The sequence below is a fragment of the Aphelocoma coerulescens genome, chromosome 1 (assembly GCF_041296385.1).
Source record: "Aphelocoma coerulescens isolate FSJ_1873_10779 chromosome 1, UR_Acoe_1.0, whole genome shotgun sequence".
Classification (NCBI taxonomy): Eukaryota; Metazoa; Chordata; class Aves; order Passeriformes; family Corvidae; genus Aphelocoma; species Aphelocoma coerulescens.
This window is the reverse complement of record NC_091013.1, coordinates 69491404-69511348: the sequence shown is the minus strand read 5'-3', so window position 1 is coordinate 69511348 and position 19945 is coordinate 69491404. Positions and strand designations below refer to the sequence as shown.

The following is a 19945-nucleotide window of genomic DNA, read 5'->3' as shown; positions in this document are numbered from 1 at the left end:
GCAGCATAGAGTAATATTTTATGCAAATATGCTTCTAAATTAATTCATATCGCTACAGTTTTCAGAAATATAAAAATGTGGATTCTAACTCCAAACTGTTATATCAGTTCTGGAAACCTCATGCTTAAATCCTATCACCAAAATCAGATCTGGGGAAGGGGACCAAACTTCAAAGATAGAATGAATCTGAATTCAGTTTATGTGTTATCACAATGATCTACAGAATAAAGATGAGATATTGTTGATGAGATACAGAAGGTTTCACAGAGAAACCTGAATTAATGAAAAATTGAGTCACTCTGTAATTACTTAAGTTAAAGTACACCCTGCAAATAAATATCTGTTGCATAAGGTGTATTCTAAGCATGTTTTGCATACAACAAAGCAAAACAGAGCCACACAAAGCTCGATAATTGAGTTTTCACTCATCTCAGCTTCCCTTAGACATGTTCTCTCTCTTTCTGCTCAGAAGGGCAAAATTCATGTGTCTGTGATTTCAGGATCTATTTCTTAAACCATGGGAAACTAAGCGTTGATTACAGTCCTGTGTTGGGTGACCATTGTATTCCTTTTAAATGTTGTTAAATTATTCATCTACTGGATACATTTTATAGTACATATGTTTCTTTGTTGCCTTAAAGTAGATTAAAAACAGTAGTTTTATTTGCATGTTTATCTATTAATTTTGGCTGCTATACAGTAAAAGATCCCCTCTTGCTAGCTGGCAAATTCTCAGAGCTGGAAGTCTGCTTACAGGCTGAATGTACAACCCACCAAGGAGTATTCATTTCCTGTATTAGGCTAATGCAATGTCATTTTTACTACTATTGTTTATGTAATACTGTAGAAGTTCTTGCTCTCTTTGTCTTCTCACCTAAAAGAGCAAGAGAACAAGGTCTTTGTCTTGATGGCCTTGCAATATAAATTTGACAAATTACATTTGTTAGAGCAAACAATATATGTGAGAACAGAAATCAGAAGAGGAAACCAGTGATTTCCAGAGAAGAAGTTGCCAATGAAAAGGTGAAAACAACAGGTAACTTAAATACAGGGACACTCCTACATAGGTATTTTAAAGATTATTTAAATATGATTGACCAGCTAAAAAAGCAGTCTCTAATGGGAGTAGACAACAGAAGTGGAAGAATACAGATCCAGGGAAAGTTTGAACCTCAGAAAAGGAAAAAAAGATAGTAGTATGATAAGACTGGATAAGGCTGCAAATGGAAACCCTAAATAGATATTTGAAAATAAGTGTGTGTAGAGGAAAAGATATGGCAATGAAGATTATAAAGTCATAGTGATCCACAGAGAGATATTTTTGTTACAAAATAAAGGATGAATTATCCTAAGGGAGAAGATTGTGCCAGTGAAATTGATACATAAGGCTAGGTCAGATTTCTGTAAGTTAAAGTAGTATTTCTTGCTCGTGAATTTCTTGATCTAGAGCTTTGATATGAGTTTGTGAAGAAGACTGTGTAAGAAGAGGTAAATTAGAGTCTAGTCCAGAAAGAGGAAGGTGACATTAAGAGATGAAGAGATTCAGACAGAAAAATGCTTTCAAGTATTTTGAGAGACTGGAGAAGAGTGATGGGAAAAGATGTGTTACAGTAGAGCTTTTGGTAGAAAGTGACAACAAACTGAGAGTGAAGGACAGGAGTACAAACTAAAACCATGGGAGAAGACTGCGTAAACCAAAGAAAAAGAGAAAAAGAAAAGCAAAAGAAAGAGAAAAAAGGAAGGAAACAAATGAAAAAGCTATGACAAAAAGTAAATTCGAAATGAGAGTCTAGATAGAAGCAGAACAAAACAATATGTAGTAAAGGAGATACAAGGGAAAAAATGCCTGCCTAGACGTTAGTATTGGAGGAAACAGTATTTGCAGTAGGTAAGGAACTTTCAGCCACTCTGAAGTGTATATATAGAGAATTGTGTAATTGCCACAAAATCTTAAAAACTATTTTAAGTCTTGCTTTTCAGCTTTGACAGATGCAATCTGGTTTCTGTCAGTTGTCTTGAAAACATTGCTTTTAATATCATACTTCTGAGTCAATTCTGTGATAATCTGTTCCCTGCTGCCTTGTATTTCCCTCAGATGCTTTCCCTTATCCGATGTAATGTGGTGGGTTGGCTCTGCCTGGATCTTAGGTACCCACCAAAACTGCTCTACTCTTCCCCCCTTCAGCTGGGCAGGAGAGAGAAAAAATGAGGAAAGGCTCATGGGCTGAGATAAGGGCAGGGAGAGATCCCTCACCAATTACCATCATGGGCAAAACAGACTCAGCTTGGGGAAGTTAGTTTGAACCAATTAAATGAGAGCAGGCTGATGAAAAATAAAGCCAAATCTTAAAACCACCTTCCTCCCACCCCCTCCCTTCTTCTCTGGGCTTAATTCCTAAATTCTGTTCCTCCTCTCCCCACCCACAGAGGGGAATGGGAAATGGGGGCTGTGCTCAGTTCATTGTACATTGTCTCTGCAACTCCTTTTTCCTTGGGAGGAGGACTCCACACTCTTCCCCTGCTCCTGGGAGACAATCCTCCATGAACTCCTCCAAAGTGAGTCCTTCCTGTGGGCTGCAGTTCTTCATGAGCTGCTCCAGTGTGGGTCACTCCCACAGGGTGCAGTCCCTCAGGAACAGACTGCAATAGTGGGTCCTCTGTGGGGTCACAAGTCCTGCCAAGAAACCTGCTCCCACATGGGCTCCCCTCCCCATGGAAGCACAGGTCCCTGCCAGGAGCCTATTCCAGCACAGGCTTCCCAGAGGATCATGGCCTCCCTCAAGCATCCACCTGCTCTGGCATGGATTCCTCCAGGGTCTGCAGGTGGATCTTTGCTCCCCTCTGGATTTCCATGGGCTGTACGGGCACAGGGTCTGCACCATGGGCTGGAGGGGAATCTCCACTCCAGAGCCTGGAGCACCTCCTGGCCCTCCTCCTGCATTGACTTTGTTGTCTGCAGAGCTGTTCCTCTCACAGATTGTCATTCCTCTCTCTAGTGTTCTTCTGCAGTTTTTCCCTGACTCTTAAGTCTGTTATCATAAAGGCACTTTGCTGTAACTGACAGGCTTAGCTTTGGTCAGTGGCAGGTCCATCTTGGAGCCAGCTGGCTTTGGCACTATTGGACATAGCAAAAGCTTCTCACAGAAGCCACCCCTGTAGCCTCCCCCACTACCAGAACTTTGCCACACAAACCTAATACATGCCTCAGGCTAGTTTTTTAAAAGACGCTGTATGTCTTAGCCTCAGTTCTGTCCTGTGTAGTTAATTTTGATATCTCTGCCTTTTTTTCATCATTAATATATAAATATTCTTTTGATATAGTTTCATTTTTTGTGTAAATGAAATTGAATATTCATAGTTTATGGCTAGGTGACCTTACCACCTGAAGACTCATTTTCTTCATGTGCATTTCATCTGGAGCAGTGAATATTTAAGTTGCAGAAGACAGAATAGTTTAAACCAAGAATGCTAGTTCAGAATTCCATATAGTCCAGTGACTTGACCTGAAAAGTAAACAGAAGGAAAAAGAAAAATGGAAGAATGAATTCTGACTTGAATCACATAGAATGTGAATATCAGCCCTGTTTTTCAGATTTTTAGGAGAAATAGGATAGAGTTATGGTACAATGGGATGCTCTCAATAATTGCTATTGAAGAAGTTATATTTTTTTAAATCAGTTGCATCTTCATGGAAACAGAGATCAGTATTTGAGAGCATGATTCTCTGATGTGGTAGTCAAGATGTTTGGAGAGAATAATTGTCTTCCAGTTTCTGTTGCAATGACTGCATATTTGTACTCAGTGGAAGAAATTCTGGATTTATTATGCGTTAGATTGGATTGAGTTAAAACCAATTTTTAGTGAGATTCAAAGGTGAGAAGGACTGGGTGTCATCTGGTAAACAGAAGTGAATTTGGGTCTTCTTTTTGCTAGGTTTGTGCAGGACAATCACAGATATATCAGGCAAAAGGTGTATGTCACTCTGACAAACCCCTACATGCTCTCTCTCTCCTCTTACAAATGGCTGGAAAGACATTTTTTTTTGACATAGGATGTCTTAGAATGACCATATCCTTTCCTCCTCCCTCCTTTACTCCCACCATAAAGGATTCAAATGAGTCTGGGTGCTGCTAAAAGGCAAGGGAGGGTTGGAAGTGCTACTGAATGGAAAAATTCATTCTCACAGCTCAAGCTTATGTTTAATGTAATCAAGTACCCCACGAATTTCTCTTCTTGTTGGCAGTGAAAAAGGCGTGAATTTTATTCAGAATATTAGTAATGAGTGAGATGGAGTTATAATGAAAACATTGTGCTGCTTTATAGCTTTCACAGCAACAAAACCTTTACATGAAATGACAGTAATCGGTATCATAGAATAACAGTATTTAAATGAACAGATATGAATTATATTTATATAATATAAGCACTTGACTTCCAAGAGAATAAAAATTACCTTAAAATTATGTTAGAGGTCTGAGATAAAGCAAGAGAAAGCTCTGAATTTCTGCTAAGGATTAAAAATCCAAAAAGATAGGCACAACAGGCCATGGCAGGATAGCATAATAGGGCACCCTGTAGTGTTCAGCTACTAAAAGTTTAATCCTTGGTTATGAATTTTATTGCTTTTGTGTATTTGTCTCAGATGCTTAAAATAATGTTGTCATGGAAGTTTGGATTAATATTTTTACATAATTTATTGTAATTATATCATTTTTCTGGTTTCTGCTTTTTTTAAATCCATCAACTGCTTCTGGTTTCAGAACCTCTGCAATGATCCACAGTCTGCTCCACAATAATATTCACAAAAATTACGTATGTCTTATAAAGAAAAAAGTGATGGGTAGGAGTTGTTAGAAGACAGAATTATTTGTGCTCAGATCAAGAACATATAATGTTTTTCAGTCAGGGCAAGCTGGAAAACATAGCATAATTGTTATTGCAAATATATACAGGTAATTGGGAGGAGGAATTAATTTAAAATCAAAATAATTCTAATATTCAAAATATAGATTTATTAAAATTATAATATTAATAGAATTTTAGGATAAATTAGTATCATCCAATTTCTCTGTATATTGTTTTCCATTTTGTTGTTCTGGGTCTTAATCTTACACATTTTCATTTATATTTTACATTATGTTCACTATATGGAGCACTTAAAAATCTGAATAGATAAAAACTTATTTTCTTTCAATATTTCAGTTCTTTGTGGTAGTTTATACTACTCACCAAGTTGAGCTACTGTTAAATTTAATATTCTATTTAAATTATAAATCTCTTCCTCACCACACAGGCTTTCAATATTCACAAGTGCAAATAAAGTGATTGTGCAATGGGATTTAGGGTCCTCCAACAAGAAATTATATTGTGATGATTTTGTATTTAATTCAATTATTTTAATTAATGATCTAACACATACTAGGATTCTATGATTAGAAAAAATGCAAAGAGGAAAGTGTATTTATGAGATACTATTCTTTTGAATGTGTCTTTTAAAAACAAATTTCTAATGTTTTAAGAGGAAAAAAATAGGTTTGAGGTTTTCTTTGAAAGAAGGCAGCCTGTGTTGACTGTTGTGAATGATAGAATAAATTAATTGGAAAGATGTGGAATAAAGGTAGAGAAACTATGGCCTCTGGAAGTTTGAATTCCATCTTTTATTTTCCTCTTTTTTTAGATATTTTCACTATTTTTGCATCCATGCTTTCCTTACATATATTTTAGTTACTCTTAAGGACTACATAAACATGAATTACTTCATGCCTTTTCATCTTGGACAATTTACACACAATTTATATAACGTGGCATAATTCCTTCAAAAATTCTTTTTTAATGGAGGAGTTCCCTGGCTTGTTCAAAAATTTCATAGAAGGAAACAGAGAATGTTTAGAATAAAATTCAGATAATAGATGAATAATACAGTAATAACAATTGTGATCTGGTAATCATGAGCTGCTTTGATTAACAAAATTTCTAAATGATCAGGATATGCAACAAAATAAGTTTGGGGTTGAATTTAATGAAAGTGACCCTCTTTAAAACACTCCCTATGAGACTCTGGCAAAGAGGAAGAAGCAACTTCCATCCCTGTAGACACACTGCCAACTATTAGTTGAGTAAGAGAGTTAATGGAGTAGTGTTAGAAATCCAAGTTTCTGGCAATGACCTCAGTATTCAGGTTCTACTGTCAAATTAAGGATTTGGTCCACTGTTAACCCCTTCCCTGCAGTGGAATGTAATGACTGTCCAGTACCTGAGCTCCTCGTCCCCAAAAGCTGGTAGCTGTTTCCATTTAGTAAGAATTGGGAGTATGGTTTCAGATAGAATTAGCAAAAGTAAAGACTCTGAATATTAAATCTCTTTACTTCTGCCCCAAAGTAATGATAAAATTGCATATCCCGGAACCATAGTCTGCCTCATAATGACCATAGAGCCATTCTTCTCACCTTGAGGCAAAGTGGCACCTACTCTTTTCAATTAAATGAAAACACAAGAAAGATTAAGGGACAGAATTTTTTTAAAGATTTTGACATACCAAAATGCAAGGAGTAAACAAAGCTCAGTTGTATAAATAACACAGCATGTGTTTATCGTGGTTGCAGTGAAGGAGGCAGTCATTGTGAACTGGAACTAAGCTACATATGCCTGCCACTGATGGGTAATTAGTCTTATGGTATAGAACTCAAGATTTGTTTGTGCAAAATGTGTTAGTGCCAATAAATATACTCAGATGTTCAGTGCAGAAACCCATGCATACATATAACTATGACATGCCATGTTTTTCTTTAATTCTGCCTTTATGAAGTATTTTGATCTGCAAGAGGCATTTGGATTTTGACAGAAACCTGCTGCATGAGTCCTTGTACTGTTTTCTTAATCTGTCTTAATTTCATTAACTACAGGAGCCCTTTACAACATTCTTTCTAAATGCAAATGACGGCAAGTTTGACCACCCAGATCGAACCTTCTCTTCAGTGGCCAGGTCCTGGAGGAACAGCCAAAGAGATACCTCAGATGTGAAGGTAACATATATGTTAAATAAGTGGATAAACATGCAATTTCACTATGGTATTTTTGTTTGTGTAAAGGTAAAGAAGGTGCTGTATTATATTTTATATTTATATTTAATTTCTTTATATTCAGTACACTAGGTATAGTGTAAATGAATAGATGTTACTAGAGTTTATTGTTCTAACACAATCAAAGATTCTTTGAAGTTGAGTGGACAAAAGGTGTTTTGTTTTAGGAGCAAAACAACCTAACTGATCTAATTTAGATCAGATAATCAGGAGATGGAGAAAAGCTCAATAAATTGTTCTTTCCTGCTGTTAACTCAATATTTGGCCCACTCCATAAAACACAGCAGGAATTGGATTTGACCTTAAAGTGTCATATTGTTATAGCTTGCCTAGCTCTGGGTTTGCATTGCCTGGGGCAATTAATAAAGCATTAATGACAAGACCCATTTAAAATGTTGGCTTTTCTGTACAGCTTTAGCTTTTACTTGAATGTGCCTGGGGATATTATGCAACAATACACATTAGATTAAAACAACTTCTACATGATATACAGAAACAGCCAGAGAGCAGGGTGATTTTACTGTTGTTATTCCTTACCTTTGTATTTACCTTGTTAAATACAAAGGGTTATTGTTCATAAACATGGGTCCTTATCAGAAGGAAAAAAAATATAGTAATACTTCAGATAATATGGTCCCTTCTTGATTCTCATTTTCTAGTAATAAAGTAGGTAAAGGCTACACTATACCTAAAATTGTTCTTTTTTGAAAAGCCATTTTTTTACAGTGAATATGTTTCTCTTCTATTTGTATACTACTACTCGTACTAGGAAATGATTAATTCAAGGTCCTATTGCCATCATATTTTTTACTTGTCATGGCAAAGAAAAAAAAAAGATGTAAATTTGTTGATTTATTTTTATTCCAGAACTCCTGTTTGCATAAATATTCCAACAGTCTCAGAAGAGTATGTGGACAAAGCATGCTGTTGTTTTTCAGTTACTAGTTAGAATAACTAATTGCAAATTGTATGGCCGTCCTAACTTATGGGAGAAAATGTTTTTTAAAGAAAAGAAATCAACCTGAACCTCCTACAAATCATTTTATGTTTATTCATGCTCTTCTGGAAGTCAATAGTATTTTAAGACCATCACTGTTACTTTTATAAGAAAAACAAAGGAAATTTCCAAATTTGAGGTAATCTACTATATTTGATATATCCTCAAAGTGCTGACATTTTAATTTTTACTTTTCAATGAAATCTGGTTTTCCTGGAATTCCACTAGAATATCTGGGAAAGTGACTTCCTAGGAGTGGGGCTCAAACAAAGGATAAGAGCTTTAAACTGAGAAATAAGGGAAGACAGTTGGAAGTGACTGTAATCTTCTTGTCTGGCTTTAGTACACAGGAGGAGGGCAGTTAAATACATCAAGGCATTGCAAAAGATAAAGGAATATCTGTGGACAGACTGAGAGATGGTATTCAAGTAGGGTATATAATTAGTGAAAGGATTGTTCCTGAACTAGCAACCAAATGAGTTATCAGTAAAACAATTAACTGAAATGTTTGTACGAAAATACCAGGAGTCTTGTGAACCAAGTGGGATAATTTAAACTGCTGCTGCCAGCTATTGCAAGCATGAAGGAATTAAGGATGGATAACAGCTGCATTGCAAAATATATTTGTATTAAAATAACCCAATTTATTGAAATAAAACAAGTACTAAAAAGATACTCAAACCCACATACCTTCAGAAAAGGAAGGCAAAAGGTGAAGAAGTGAAGTAACTATCTTCTTTCATGCCATTGAATGTAAAAAAAGGGAGTTGGGGATAGCAGGTAAAATAGTAAAAATTAAGGGTCAGCATTGCTCTAGGGGAAAGATTGTAAAACAATGTGTTCCAGAATACATTTGGCAGTCTACTATAGAACCCCCGAATCAGATTCATATATATATACATTTCTGTTCTGTCATTAGAAATGCTATGTGAAGCTAAGTCATTACAGAAAATCTAATATGGGAGTAAGAGATGAGGGATGTTAGTCAATAAATGTTTTCTCCAGATAATCCCTGACCTGTCTGTTCAGGGATACATTAGGGATTAAATATGCTGTTTAAAACAGGGATTAGTTAATTAATGAAGATACAGGGAAGGTGGGTTTAGAAAATAACCTTGAATTGATTTATTATGAATTGATTCAGCTTAAGATGAAAATAGATCAATAAAAGCAGATTCAAAAATGAGCTGAATCTTTAAGGGATGCTAAAGCAAATAGAAAGCATTCACAAATTATCTAACAGAAAAAAATCCATAGAAATTAGGGGAAATTTAATACCAGCATTCGATGTGTTGCATCACCAAAATAATTTATTGTATATTAGTACAAAGCCACAACTGGAATAGATCTACTGAGGTACACTTCAGTAGCATAAGCAATATATGTCAATGCACTGCTGTTTTGTCTTCAGTTTAACATGGAAACTTTAAGATCAACAGGATGGCAGAAACCTTATCATGAGACCAAAGGTTTAATCCTTAGATTATAACAACTAGAATATCTCATGGCATCTAATTTCCACCTGAAACAGTCTGATTAGTCATTATTTCAGAGCTATTATGCTGTCAGAGAACATAAGTTACTGGGTTTTTTTTCCTTTTCCTTGTCCAGTTTTTAGTATGAATTCTTGCTGGATAAAGCAAATGGTTAGTGCTTTCTTTGCTGGAAACCATCTAAAATATACCTAAACTGGAGTTAGCCATAAGAACATAAGAAAATGTGTTTAAGGAGTTGGATACAGGTAGAAAAACGTGTGTATGTGTGGGTTAGTTAATGTCTAAAAGTGAAGACATAAATGCTATGAAATATGCAAACATATGAAAGTGAGAAGAATTGTTTGTGAAGGAACAAAGAGGTAAACCTCAGAGGAAAGGGGTCAGAGTGGGGAAATGCTTACTTAAGCAAAAGAGTATGAAAAGTTAAGGTGAAATTGAGTATTATCTGAGTTTGAGTAGCCCCACACAGGGAAGTAGCAAACACCTTATTTCTAAAACTTTTTTTTTCAAAGTAGACTAGCAAAGTACTGGCAAGGCCCTTTCATTTGCAGAGTCTCTGCTTCTTAGTGATCAATCAAGAATGAGTATAGCAGCTAATTGTTGCTGTTGTTTGTTGCTTAAGATCTTAATGAACTACATTTCTCAATGCCATGACATCAGGGCCAACTTTTCCCTGAGGCTTTGAAGTTCATTTTGCAAAATGATAGGGAAGTGGACTATTATTAATACTACAAGTACCTCATTTTTTTTCAGATTAGTTGTGCTACTACTTGGAATGACTTACAGGCTTTTCAAATACTTTAATCAAGTTTTCAGGGACTTGAAAAGCAGTGAGGTTTGGGGAACCACCAAGAAACCCCCACAAAATTTCCACCCATTTTCGTCACTCTTCTAAGAGCAGCACCCACTGTCTTGCACAACAGAAAGGCTTCAGCTCTGGGAGTGTGAATCATTCAAAAACTCGTGGTCGGCTGTCTGGAAACTTCTAGTATTTATCCAGCAATCATGTGAGAAAGTAGAGAATGTGCAAAAGAGAAGATGTGTAGACGTTGTGTGTGAGTTCAAAATCTGAAGGCATGCTCTCTGTTGAAGTTTTCTGCATACTTGTGTAGCTTCTTCTGGCTCCACATGTATCTATAAATGGATGGGCTTGGCAGTGTGGATTTCCATGTGATATACATGCTGTAAATTGTTTTCCCGTCCTAAAGATTTTTTGAGTCTTTATAGTAAATATTTAGTGCATGAAATACAGGCTATCCATCGAAGTAGCAAGCTTTAAAAACTGTTAAGACTAGCAAGTGTTCATTATTCATGTATTCCTTATCATACATTTGAAATTCTTCTGAGCTGCTTTAAGTACATTTATCCCTGATCTTATTAATCTCATTGATTATTGTGGCACAGGTTATGAAATAATTTTAAAACAGAGTGTGCAATGAATTAATCTGACATTCTTCATTGCTGTGTGTTGTAAGTTGGCCCCAATGTTTGCTTTCAAGTACTGTATTAAATAATTATATTAATTGCTTTCATTCTTTATTAGCAAGGTCTAATTTAAAAAATATATATTCTTTTAGGAAATTAAAATTGGGAGGGTTTTCTACATCAGTTACTGTTTAAGAAAGAGGTCTATGAGGTACTTTATCTTCACATGCTTAAGTAAGTGCTGAAGTAGGTCAATTTTAACTAATGAACTGAGATTTTTAAGTCCTGCAGACACTTTCCACAACTGTTCTTTTACAGCCTCAATGTTGTTTAAAAAAATCTATCCAAACCACTTGTGCAGAGTTCTGCATTAAAATTTAAAAACCAAATACCTGAAATTTGCAAAAGAATGTGTATCTCTTTAGGAAGCTACATTTCTGTGGGTCCAGTTCCTTTCCTCCCGTGTGTGTCCTCCCTGGCATTCTCTCTCTGTTTCTCCCTTTCCTTTCCCTTCTTCCCTCTCCCCTTTGAATAGGTGTAGTCTCTTCTGGAACTGAATTATTTCATGCTGAGCTAATGAAAATAGGGCTGTGGCAGTAGTTTGATCAGCCTGAAAAACAAGCTGTAATTCTGGCATCTTGAATTGTGGCAAAAGGTAGACCACCTTTGAAAAATGTAGTGTATGCTAGATTATTGCTCAGCAAAGGATTAAAGATATACTTAGACCATTTTGTTCCTTACACTTGGGTTGTTTTGGTTCATTTTCAAGAAACTCGTTCACCTACAGTGGATGGAACAGAATTAATACAGTATGTGCTGTGTTAGAGTGGTAACACACAAGGGAGAACCTGGATAACACAGTTTATTTTATTGTGTCTCCCTTTATCAACATCGACCTTCTCTTAAGATAATCAGTACAAGCTGGAGGAAGAATGAACGTTCACAGGGTGACCTTTGAGGAAGCAAGTCACCCGGAAATGACCATAACTTGGCCAGCTTGCACATTTTTTCCTTTCCTCCCCCCCTTTCTCCCCCCTGTAGTTTTTGGTAACATTGACTTCCCCAGAACCTCCTTTTCAGACACTAATCTTTCCTAATGCCTCTCAAACTTGTTATACTACGTTTTGAATAGTCTGTTTAGAAGTTAGAAAGGTAGCTCTGACAAAATGTCAGTAAAGTGCCTTAGTGAGAAATGGAGGAACTCATGACTGACTCATTGACCCAGTACTAGGCTCTTGTGGAATTAATGGATGCCAGGGGATCAACCTTTTGGGAGGAAAAGAAAGAAAGAAAAAGAAATGGAAGCTTTAATACCTTGAAGTGAATTATACTTGGAAAGTGAGAACGTCTGGGTTGAATTTTATTTCATTGGGAGGCCATAAAATGGTATACCCTTAGCAAAACATATTAAACAGAAATGTCAGATTTGATGCAAGTGGTGTACAATTATAATAGTGTTAATAGCAGTCCTCTATCACCTGAAGACATATTTTTAAAATTTAATTTCTCAGCAGTTTGGATTTGTCACAGGCTTGTAAATTAGAAAATGCATTTGGGGGATGTTTTCTTACATGAAGACACAAGGTACATAATACTGTTAACTATACCTTGGGGTTTTAGTATAGCTATTAAAATAAACAAGAGATCACAGTTACAGACAAGAAATGTCTGTTATAATATTCATTTTACTTTTTTTTATACACCCTTCAGTAGCTTTACTGCATCATTCTTCATGTGAGAAGAGCCAAGCTTCTCGGGTGGTTTGAAAGGTAGATGACTATTAAATGATAGAAAGCTAACCTGTCTTATTAGAAGTGTGAATGAAAGGGGAGCAGAGGAGGTTGCCAGCTTGTGAAATGTCAAGGACAACTAGACAGAAATTACTGCAAATAGATTTAGATCACTAGAATCCCTACTTTTATTAACTCTTTGAACTCTAGATATTTCTTGTGGTAAGAAATTATCCATGACAGGTAATGTATTCAGAAAGATTTATTTAGAACCTTTGATATGTTTTGGCAAGAGCAATGAAACCAATAACATTTACTGAATTGTGTTGGTTAATGTAAAATTATAGATCAACTGAGTTGCATACAATAACATATGCATTTAAAATGCTTAATTGGTCTGTGAATACTTTAAAAATACCAGACTTTTAAAATAATTTGGTTTTCTGTGTCTCCTTTCTTTGCAGTCCCTCATTATTATGCCTGCTAAATGATGTAACTTGTAGGGAAGCTGTTTTATGGGTTTGTTTGTTTCGCTATTTTCCTTCATGTCTTGATTTGCACTGGCTGACACGATGTGTGTATTGTAGGAAAAAAATATTTTGAGATTTGTGTTTCATGAACATTTGTAGCTTGAAACCTGAATTTCTCAAAGTCATGGTAGCTTCAAACAAGCATTTCTTTGCACAGACCTGGCTTTACATTCACCTTTTACTACTAGTGCCACTGAAGTTGCAATAAGAGTTTTAAGAAAGCACTTATCAACTATTTTGTCTGTCAAGTAAAAAGCAGATTGGGAGACAGAAGGTCTTCTGTATCCTATACCTTGACATAAATACCATCTCTGAGATACAATTTCCCCCTGCTAATTTTTGAGTATCCTTGTCCCTATCTTCAGGGTGAATTTAACAATGACACTTCTAAAGTATGAAGCTGGTGATTTGTAAAAAGCTGTGTTGTATGACAAATTACACTCTGCTCTGAAATGGATGAAAAATAGCAGATGCTGTCAGAAAAGTATGCGATCTCCATCTCCAATGTAAAGACTACAAAGATTGATAAAAACATTTATTTTGGCTTCTGTGTGATGAACATGTGACAAAATATAATATGGCCAAAGTATATAAAGAAATAAATTAGGTTATGGACTGTTTAGCAATAATTCTGCTAGCTAATTTGGGAAGCTTAGAGGAATATTTTGCATTTGTGTAACTAAAACAATGGAGCAATACATCATTGTCCTTCATTTAGACTTCTAGGAGCTTAAAGGCTGTAAAGCTGGTAAATAATGCTTTTCAAACATGTAATAAACAATGCAAAGAGAAAACAGTAATTTATTCTCCGTATCTGGGATGGATTGTTAGCTAGGATAAAGGAAAATGGACTTAGATTGCATAATGAAGGATTCAGAACAGTTGTTAGGTAAAACTTCCCCAGATGAAGAACACTGAGACCAGTTGATGGAAGAATTGTGGGGTTGGTGTCATTCGAATTCTTCTGGGACAACAGAGTAGACAGATAGCATGCAGGATAGATGTCACAGCTGAACCTCATCTGGAATGAAGGAATGGACACGGTCACCTCTCTAAATATCACCCCAAAACAGCTATTTATTTGCAGTATCTGTTTCCTCTCCATAACAGGAAAAGCACCGAAAGAGCTGGCTCTCTCTAGTCATAATCTTTATTGGAATATGAACTGGCACATGCCCATTTGTGAAATAAAGAAAATCCAAACTCTGGCTGAGAAAAATGTAAATAGGTTTGGAAAATAACTCTAGCCCTTGCTACTGTTATGTTTTCCTGCATTCTTGTGTACATTCTTGCAGCTTTCAGTGGCTTCTTAGTTAACACAATTCTCTCTGGGCCCCAGTTGTCATCCTGTCGTCTCCTCTGAGGTTTACTCCTGTCTGCTCCTTCCTTTTACTAGCAACCTCCTGGGCTCCATCCTTGCTGCCTCACTGTCCTTGCTAATCCTTCCTCTCTCTCTCCCAGTTTATGCTTCTCTTAGTGAAACATGCTTGGGGGCCCTGGGGAAGAGAATATTTGCCCTTCTATCCCCAGCTACTGCCTGCAATTGGCATGAGAAGGAAGAGACAGCTTCTTCAATTTTTCACAGCAGAATAAACAATGTACACATAAAAACAAAATTTCTATTACACTTCTCTAGCTTGGTTGCATTTTCTATGCTTCTGAGTAGTTAAATACATGAATCTTAAGTTCATACATACAGGATGCCACAGGCTTCCATACTGGGCCTATGTTTTAGTATACATTCATTCATTCTCTAGAAATGAGAAGGGGATATATTTATCTGTGCTATTTTTAAGTGCTGTGGTTTCTTAGTCTAGTCAATAGTGGAGACAGCAAAATTACAAGAGGAATATCAAATGCTACGAAAGAAAACTGAATGGTTAATACAAAGTATGGGAAACGTGAGTATCTGGGAAAGGTCACATGCGACATGGCTCACATTTCAAGAAAAGGTTCAATTCATGCTAAATAGTACTCAAATAAGCAAACATAATTACAGGCTGCACTAAAAATAACATTGGAGAGAATGTTGAGGCTATAAAACAGCGGGTTTATTAATTTTTTTTAAATACTGTGTTTAGGTTTTTTTACTTTGACTAAAAAAAAAAAACAACCTGCCAGGAGATGTGTAACTGAAATTATTAGGATTCTAGAGAGAGTGTTATTTGAAGAGGATTTAGAAGTCTGGCACTGGTTAATTTCCAGAGCACAGGAATAAGACAGTTCAAACTAAACATACACAACACAATAAATCTTACAAAGAAATTTAATCACATACTTTTGTTTATTCTATTTCTATTTATGTTTTCTGCTATACCAGACAAGTGAACATTAAATTACCCTGAAAGCAAAGACCAGCAAAGATAAACTTACTAAATAGAAGTATCATTAAAAATACTTAGTAGCTTAAATCCCTTTGTTTCAAGATACCCCTAAAGCCAAAAGGTTAGTAGAATTCAGTTAAACACTAGATGTGTCTCTGGGTAGCAGAAATCTTTCAGGTATGTTAGATGTAAAATTCCACAGTTACATACGATGACATTTAAAACTGAAAAAGGAAATTTAACAAATAACTTTTCTTTAATGGAACCACAGAACTTGGTTGCTGTGACATTACAGGTTAGTATGCCACCGCATTGAATAAAAATGGATAGTAATCAAAGCCAGTGGTGTGTGCTTCAAGGCTTTTATACAAAATAGAAACAAATTTTGCTAACTTTTTCCTTAATAAATTCTGTTCCATTTGAATATTGGCTTTTAGATTAATTTTTCTTTTTTTAAGGCAATGTTCTTAGTTTGTAAGCGATTTGTATGGTAGCTTATGGTGGGTTGTGGCTTGCTCCTAGTTCTGAGTTAGTGGTTTGTTGAAGTCCTGAAAGATTTCTGTATAGTTTTCTCCAGCTGTGAGGATCCTTCATTCTTCTTTGGGCTCCATTAGAGAAGACCAAAGGGCTTCCTTTGGAACCTGAGATTTAGTGACTCCTGTTTTGGGGGAAGGGGGAAGATTGCTTTTAGAAATACTCTGAATAAATTAGAGGTGTATATAATAAAACTTAAGATGGTCATTAAATGAATCTTTTTTCTTTTAACATTATAGGATATTCATGATTGTTCTTATTTTGGCTTTGCTATAGCTTCTGTTTTATTATGTACTACGTCTAATAATTTAATTTTTTTTTCTGTTTGAAATTACAGCTTGTTTTATAATGAGCTAGTCAGGTTCAGGCGTGTCTCACTTGGTTAATGTTTTATACTGGTTAGATACTGATTGGCTTTGCATTTTAGTCTAACCTATATTACTATACCATGATGTAAAGAAGCAATTAAATTGCCTCCCTAAACATACTTAAAATTGTAACAAATACACTTTTTTTTTCTTAATAAATTTGAAAGGATGCTTTAACTGCTCTATTCTCTATGGAGTTGCAGATCAGATTTAATTAGATAAGTTTGTGTCTGCAGTGGGGTATTTTTTGCTTCGCATGTCTGCAGCCTTTGAAAAGACCACAAAGAGACTCAGGTTTCAGGTGCTGTGTCATCAGTTTTGATCATGTTACACAACTGAATGCCATAATGCTTTTAACAATGCAGTTTGGTGAATTTAATCCATATCTGGATATTAGAGAAGAGATAGTGGGATTTAAAGCTTTTTTGTTATTGCAGTTCAACCCTTAATGCTAAAATAATAGGAAAAAATAGCAATATTCATTATGTCAAAATGCATTCCTGTTTAGCTGTCCTGGAAATTGGGAAAAACTTCACACCCTAAGTTATCTATAATTTATTATATTTTGCAGTTATTGATCTTTGACATTTTAAGTATCACGTAGTGATACTTAAGTATCGTGTGATAATTAATATTAGTGATATTTAAGTATCACATAAATGTTTGAAGGACATTTGTTGTACTGATATTTTTCCCTCTGTGTATTCTTGAATTTTTCTTACAGTAGAAAAAAGGTCATTCATTGTGTATTATTTTTCCTTATATAGGTAATCAACTTACCACTTTTTCTCATGCAATTAAAGACTATACAGAAAGTAAGAGCAAGACACTGTTATATCTTCAAATTTTCCCCTTTTAAGTATTTTTGTTAAATAGTAAATTTTGTTAAATAGTAATTTAAAAATCCAATATATTTTCATATTGAAAGCTTAGCATAAATTTCCTCGTACATATTATTCTGAAGAGGTCTCCTTTACTCATATGCACTGCCTTTCTAAAGTTGTGCTTTTCATAAAAACAAATATGGGAAAAACAAAGATTGAATATTTAATTATGAGGAATACATTTGACTGTAAGTCAAAGAAAATGGGTTATAAAATTTCTTAAAAAAAAGGTGCACAGAAACTTAAGCAAAACCAGGAATGCTTTAATATGTACTACAAGAGATCCTGATTCTGGGAGCACCATTTAGCATCTCTGTTAAATGTGAAGCCTTATTGTGTGTTTTCTCCCTGTTAGGAGTTAATTCCAGAATTTTACTACCTACCTGAGATGTTTGTCAACAGTAATGGATATAATCTAGGAATCAGGGAAGATGAAATTGTTGTGAATGATGTTGATCTCCCTCCATGGGCCAAGAAGCCTGAAGACTTCGTCCGTATCAACAGGATGGTAAGCTGTACTTTCATTTAGTCTGAAGGGTTCTGTATTTTAGCAAGCTAACCTAATTCTGTTTTTCATCTCTTTAGAACTAGATTTAGAGAAATAAAATAAAAAGCGGAGGAGAATTTGCATTCTGTCTTGCTTGACAGAACCCTTTATTTTACAGTGGATTTTCCTTCCATGTGCCCAAATTATAGAAAGTTAAATTCAGTTTTTTACTCTCTCATGAGAAAGCATGAGCCTGGCAAGACAAGATAGCCTGAACAATTTATGTCTGTTCCTCCTCACCACCTCTAAATCAAAAAATAAAAGAATACTATAAATGCTAATATATTGCAAGCCACCTTGTATTCCCTATTCACCTGAAGATATGCACTTCCTGTTCATCAGAGATGAACTGGAAGTGTAGTAATGTGAACATAAGCAAACTGCAGTCTTTGAAGAAATTTTGCAGAAGAACTGCTCTGATGTAAATCATCATGAGGCCTCCAGAATTTAAGCAGAAAGAACATTTTTGGTATATATATTTTTCTTTAATTTGATAGACAATTATTTTATTATTGATAAAGTTAATACATGTGTATGCTTTTAGTAATTTTTAGAAAGAGCAAGGTATATTCAGATGCTTTGGCCAGCAATACTTCAATTTTTATAGTTCTGTTCTGGAAATAGTACTTCCTTAAAATGCATATATCCTGTCTTTCTTAAATAGTCAGTACTATGATTTCATAAGCTGTGGGTTTCCATACAGTTGCAAAACTGTTCAGTTTATGCTTTATTCCCAAAAGTGCTTTTGTGGTAGCATTGTAAATCTAGCTGTGTTGATTTGTTGGGGTTTTTTCTGATCAGTTTGGTAATTTAAGAACTGTCTATTTAAAGAAAATTGTTCTTCAGGAGTTGATAGAAAAAAAAATAGCTCTATGAAGTTCAAAAGAATAGAAGAATATTGAAAAAACAAACCTATTCCTAGATGTAGATGATTTAGAAGTATCCTCCATTTAGAAGAATAAGTGGTTTGACATATGTACAACAGCCTCCTAAGGAAGTGATGGCAACCTCATCACTTGAGACATATGAAATGTACTACACAAACCAGGAGAAATGTGTTCTGTCATTGACAGATTAGTCTGTCATTGACTGGAAGAAGCTGGGCAACATTTCTTGGCTGATTCTCTTTTACCTCATATATTGTAAAATTCTTTTTAAAAACAACTAATTGTCACAGCTGATGGAAGTAAATTCAAGTGCAATTTTGCTAGAAAAGAAGGAGGTGTGCTCAAAGGATCATGGGAGTCTATCAGAACTCTTGAGTGTGGGATGTGCAATCACAGGTACATGTCTCTGGAGTGCCTGTGTCACTGTGCAGAGCCCTTTTTTGGGCTGTGGTTGTGGCTAAACCCAAACTGAGCCCAGGCATAAGCACTCTAAAGTTTACCTAGAGGTTTAGTTTTGACATCTGAAAGAACAGAAGTGTGATTCCTTGGTGAAAAAGGAGAAGCAAGCTGCCACCTATTGGGAGATATAGTGAGAGATGCATATTAAGGACCCCCATTCTTAAATTTTGTAAAGAATCTTCCTTGTATCTTAAATTGCATTTTATTATCTTTTCTTTCCACAATGTTGGAAAGGATAAAGGCACTATGTGATAAGAGATCACCTGAAGAAAAGCTTAAGCTTTAGTTTATTTAATTTCCCTTGTGCAATTTCTGCTTTTTAAAAAGTAGCAGAGCAGCTCTCCACAGAAAAGTTTTGTGCTGTTGAAGAAAACAGCTGCTTACACAAATTTAGAGTATAGCATTTCAGCCTCCGTAGAACTACAGGACTTGATAGTGAGGTAATTACTGATCCACATGTGTGTAAGTGTGCTCAGACTGCCAGGAGACAGACAAACTAATGAAGACTAGCGTAGTATTATAATTACAGGCTTCAACTAATGGAGTACTTTGCAGATTCTAAAATCAAAAATTATCACCCGTTTGTATCAGACCCTTCCTCTACTGTTTTCTAGCCCTTTCCCCACAGATATGAGCATTATGCTATTCTTACACAGTTTTACCAGGAAGCAGTTTCTGCATGGCC

The 19945-nt window shown here is 35.5% G+C and overlaps 1 protein-coding gene across 8 annotated transcripts in view; it reads left to right on the top strand.

Annotated features, from left to right (window-relative positions):
* The window catches only part of NBEA (neurobeachin), a 467531-nt gene that overhangs the window by 393062 nt on the left and 54524 nt on the right, over nt 1–19945 (top strand). For all 8 annotated transcript variants that reach the window (XM_069012126.1, XM_069012137.1, XM_069012124.1 and 5 more), the window contains 2 exons: nt 6903–7022; nt 17723–17875. In XM_069012126.1, coding sequence (XP_068868227.1) covers nt 6903–7022; nt 17723–17875 — 273 coding nt within the window. The remainder of the gene's footprint in view (nt 1–6902; nt 7023–17722; nt 17876–19945) is intronic.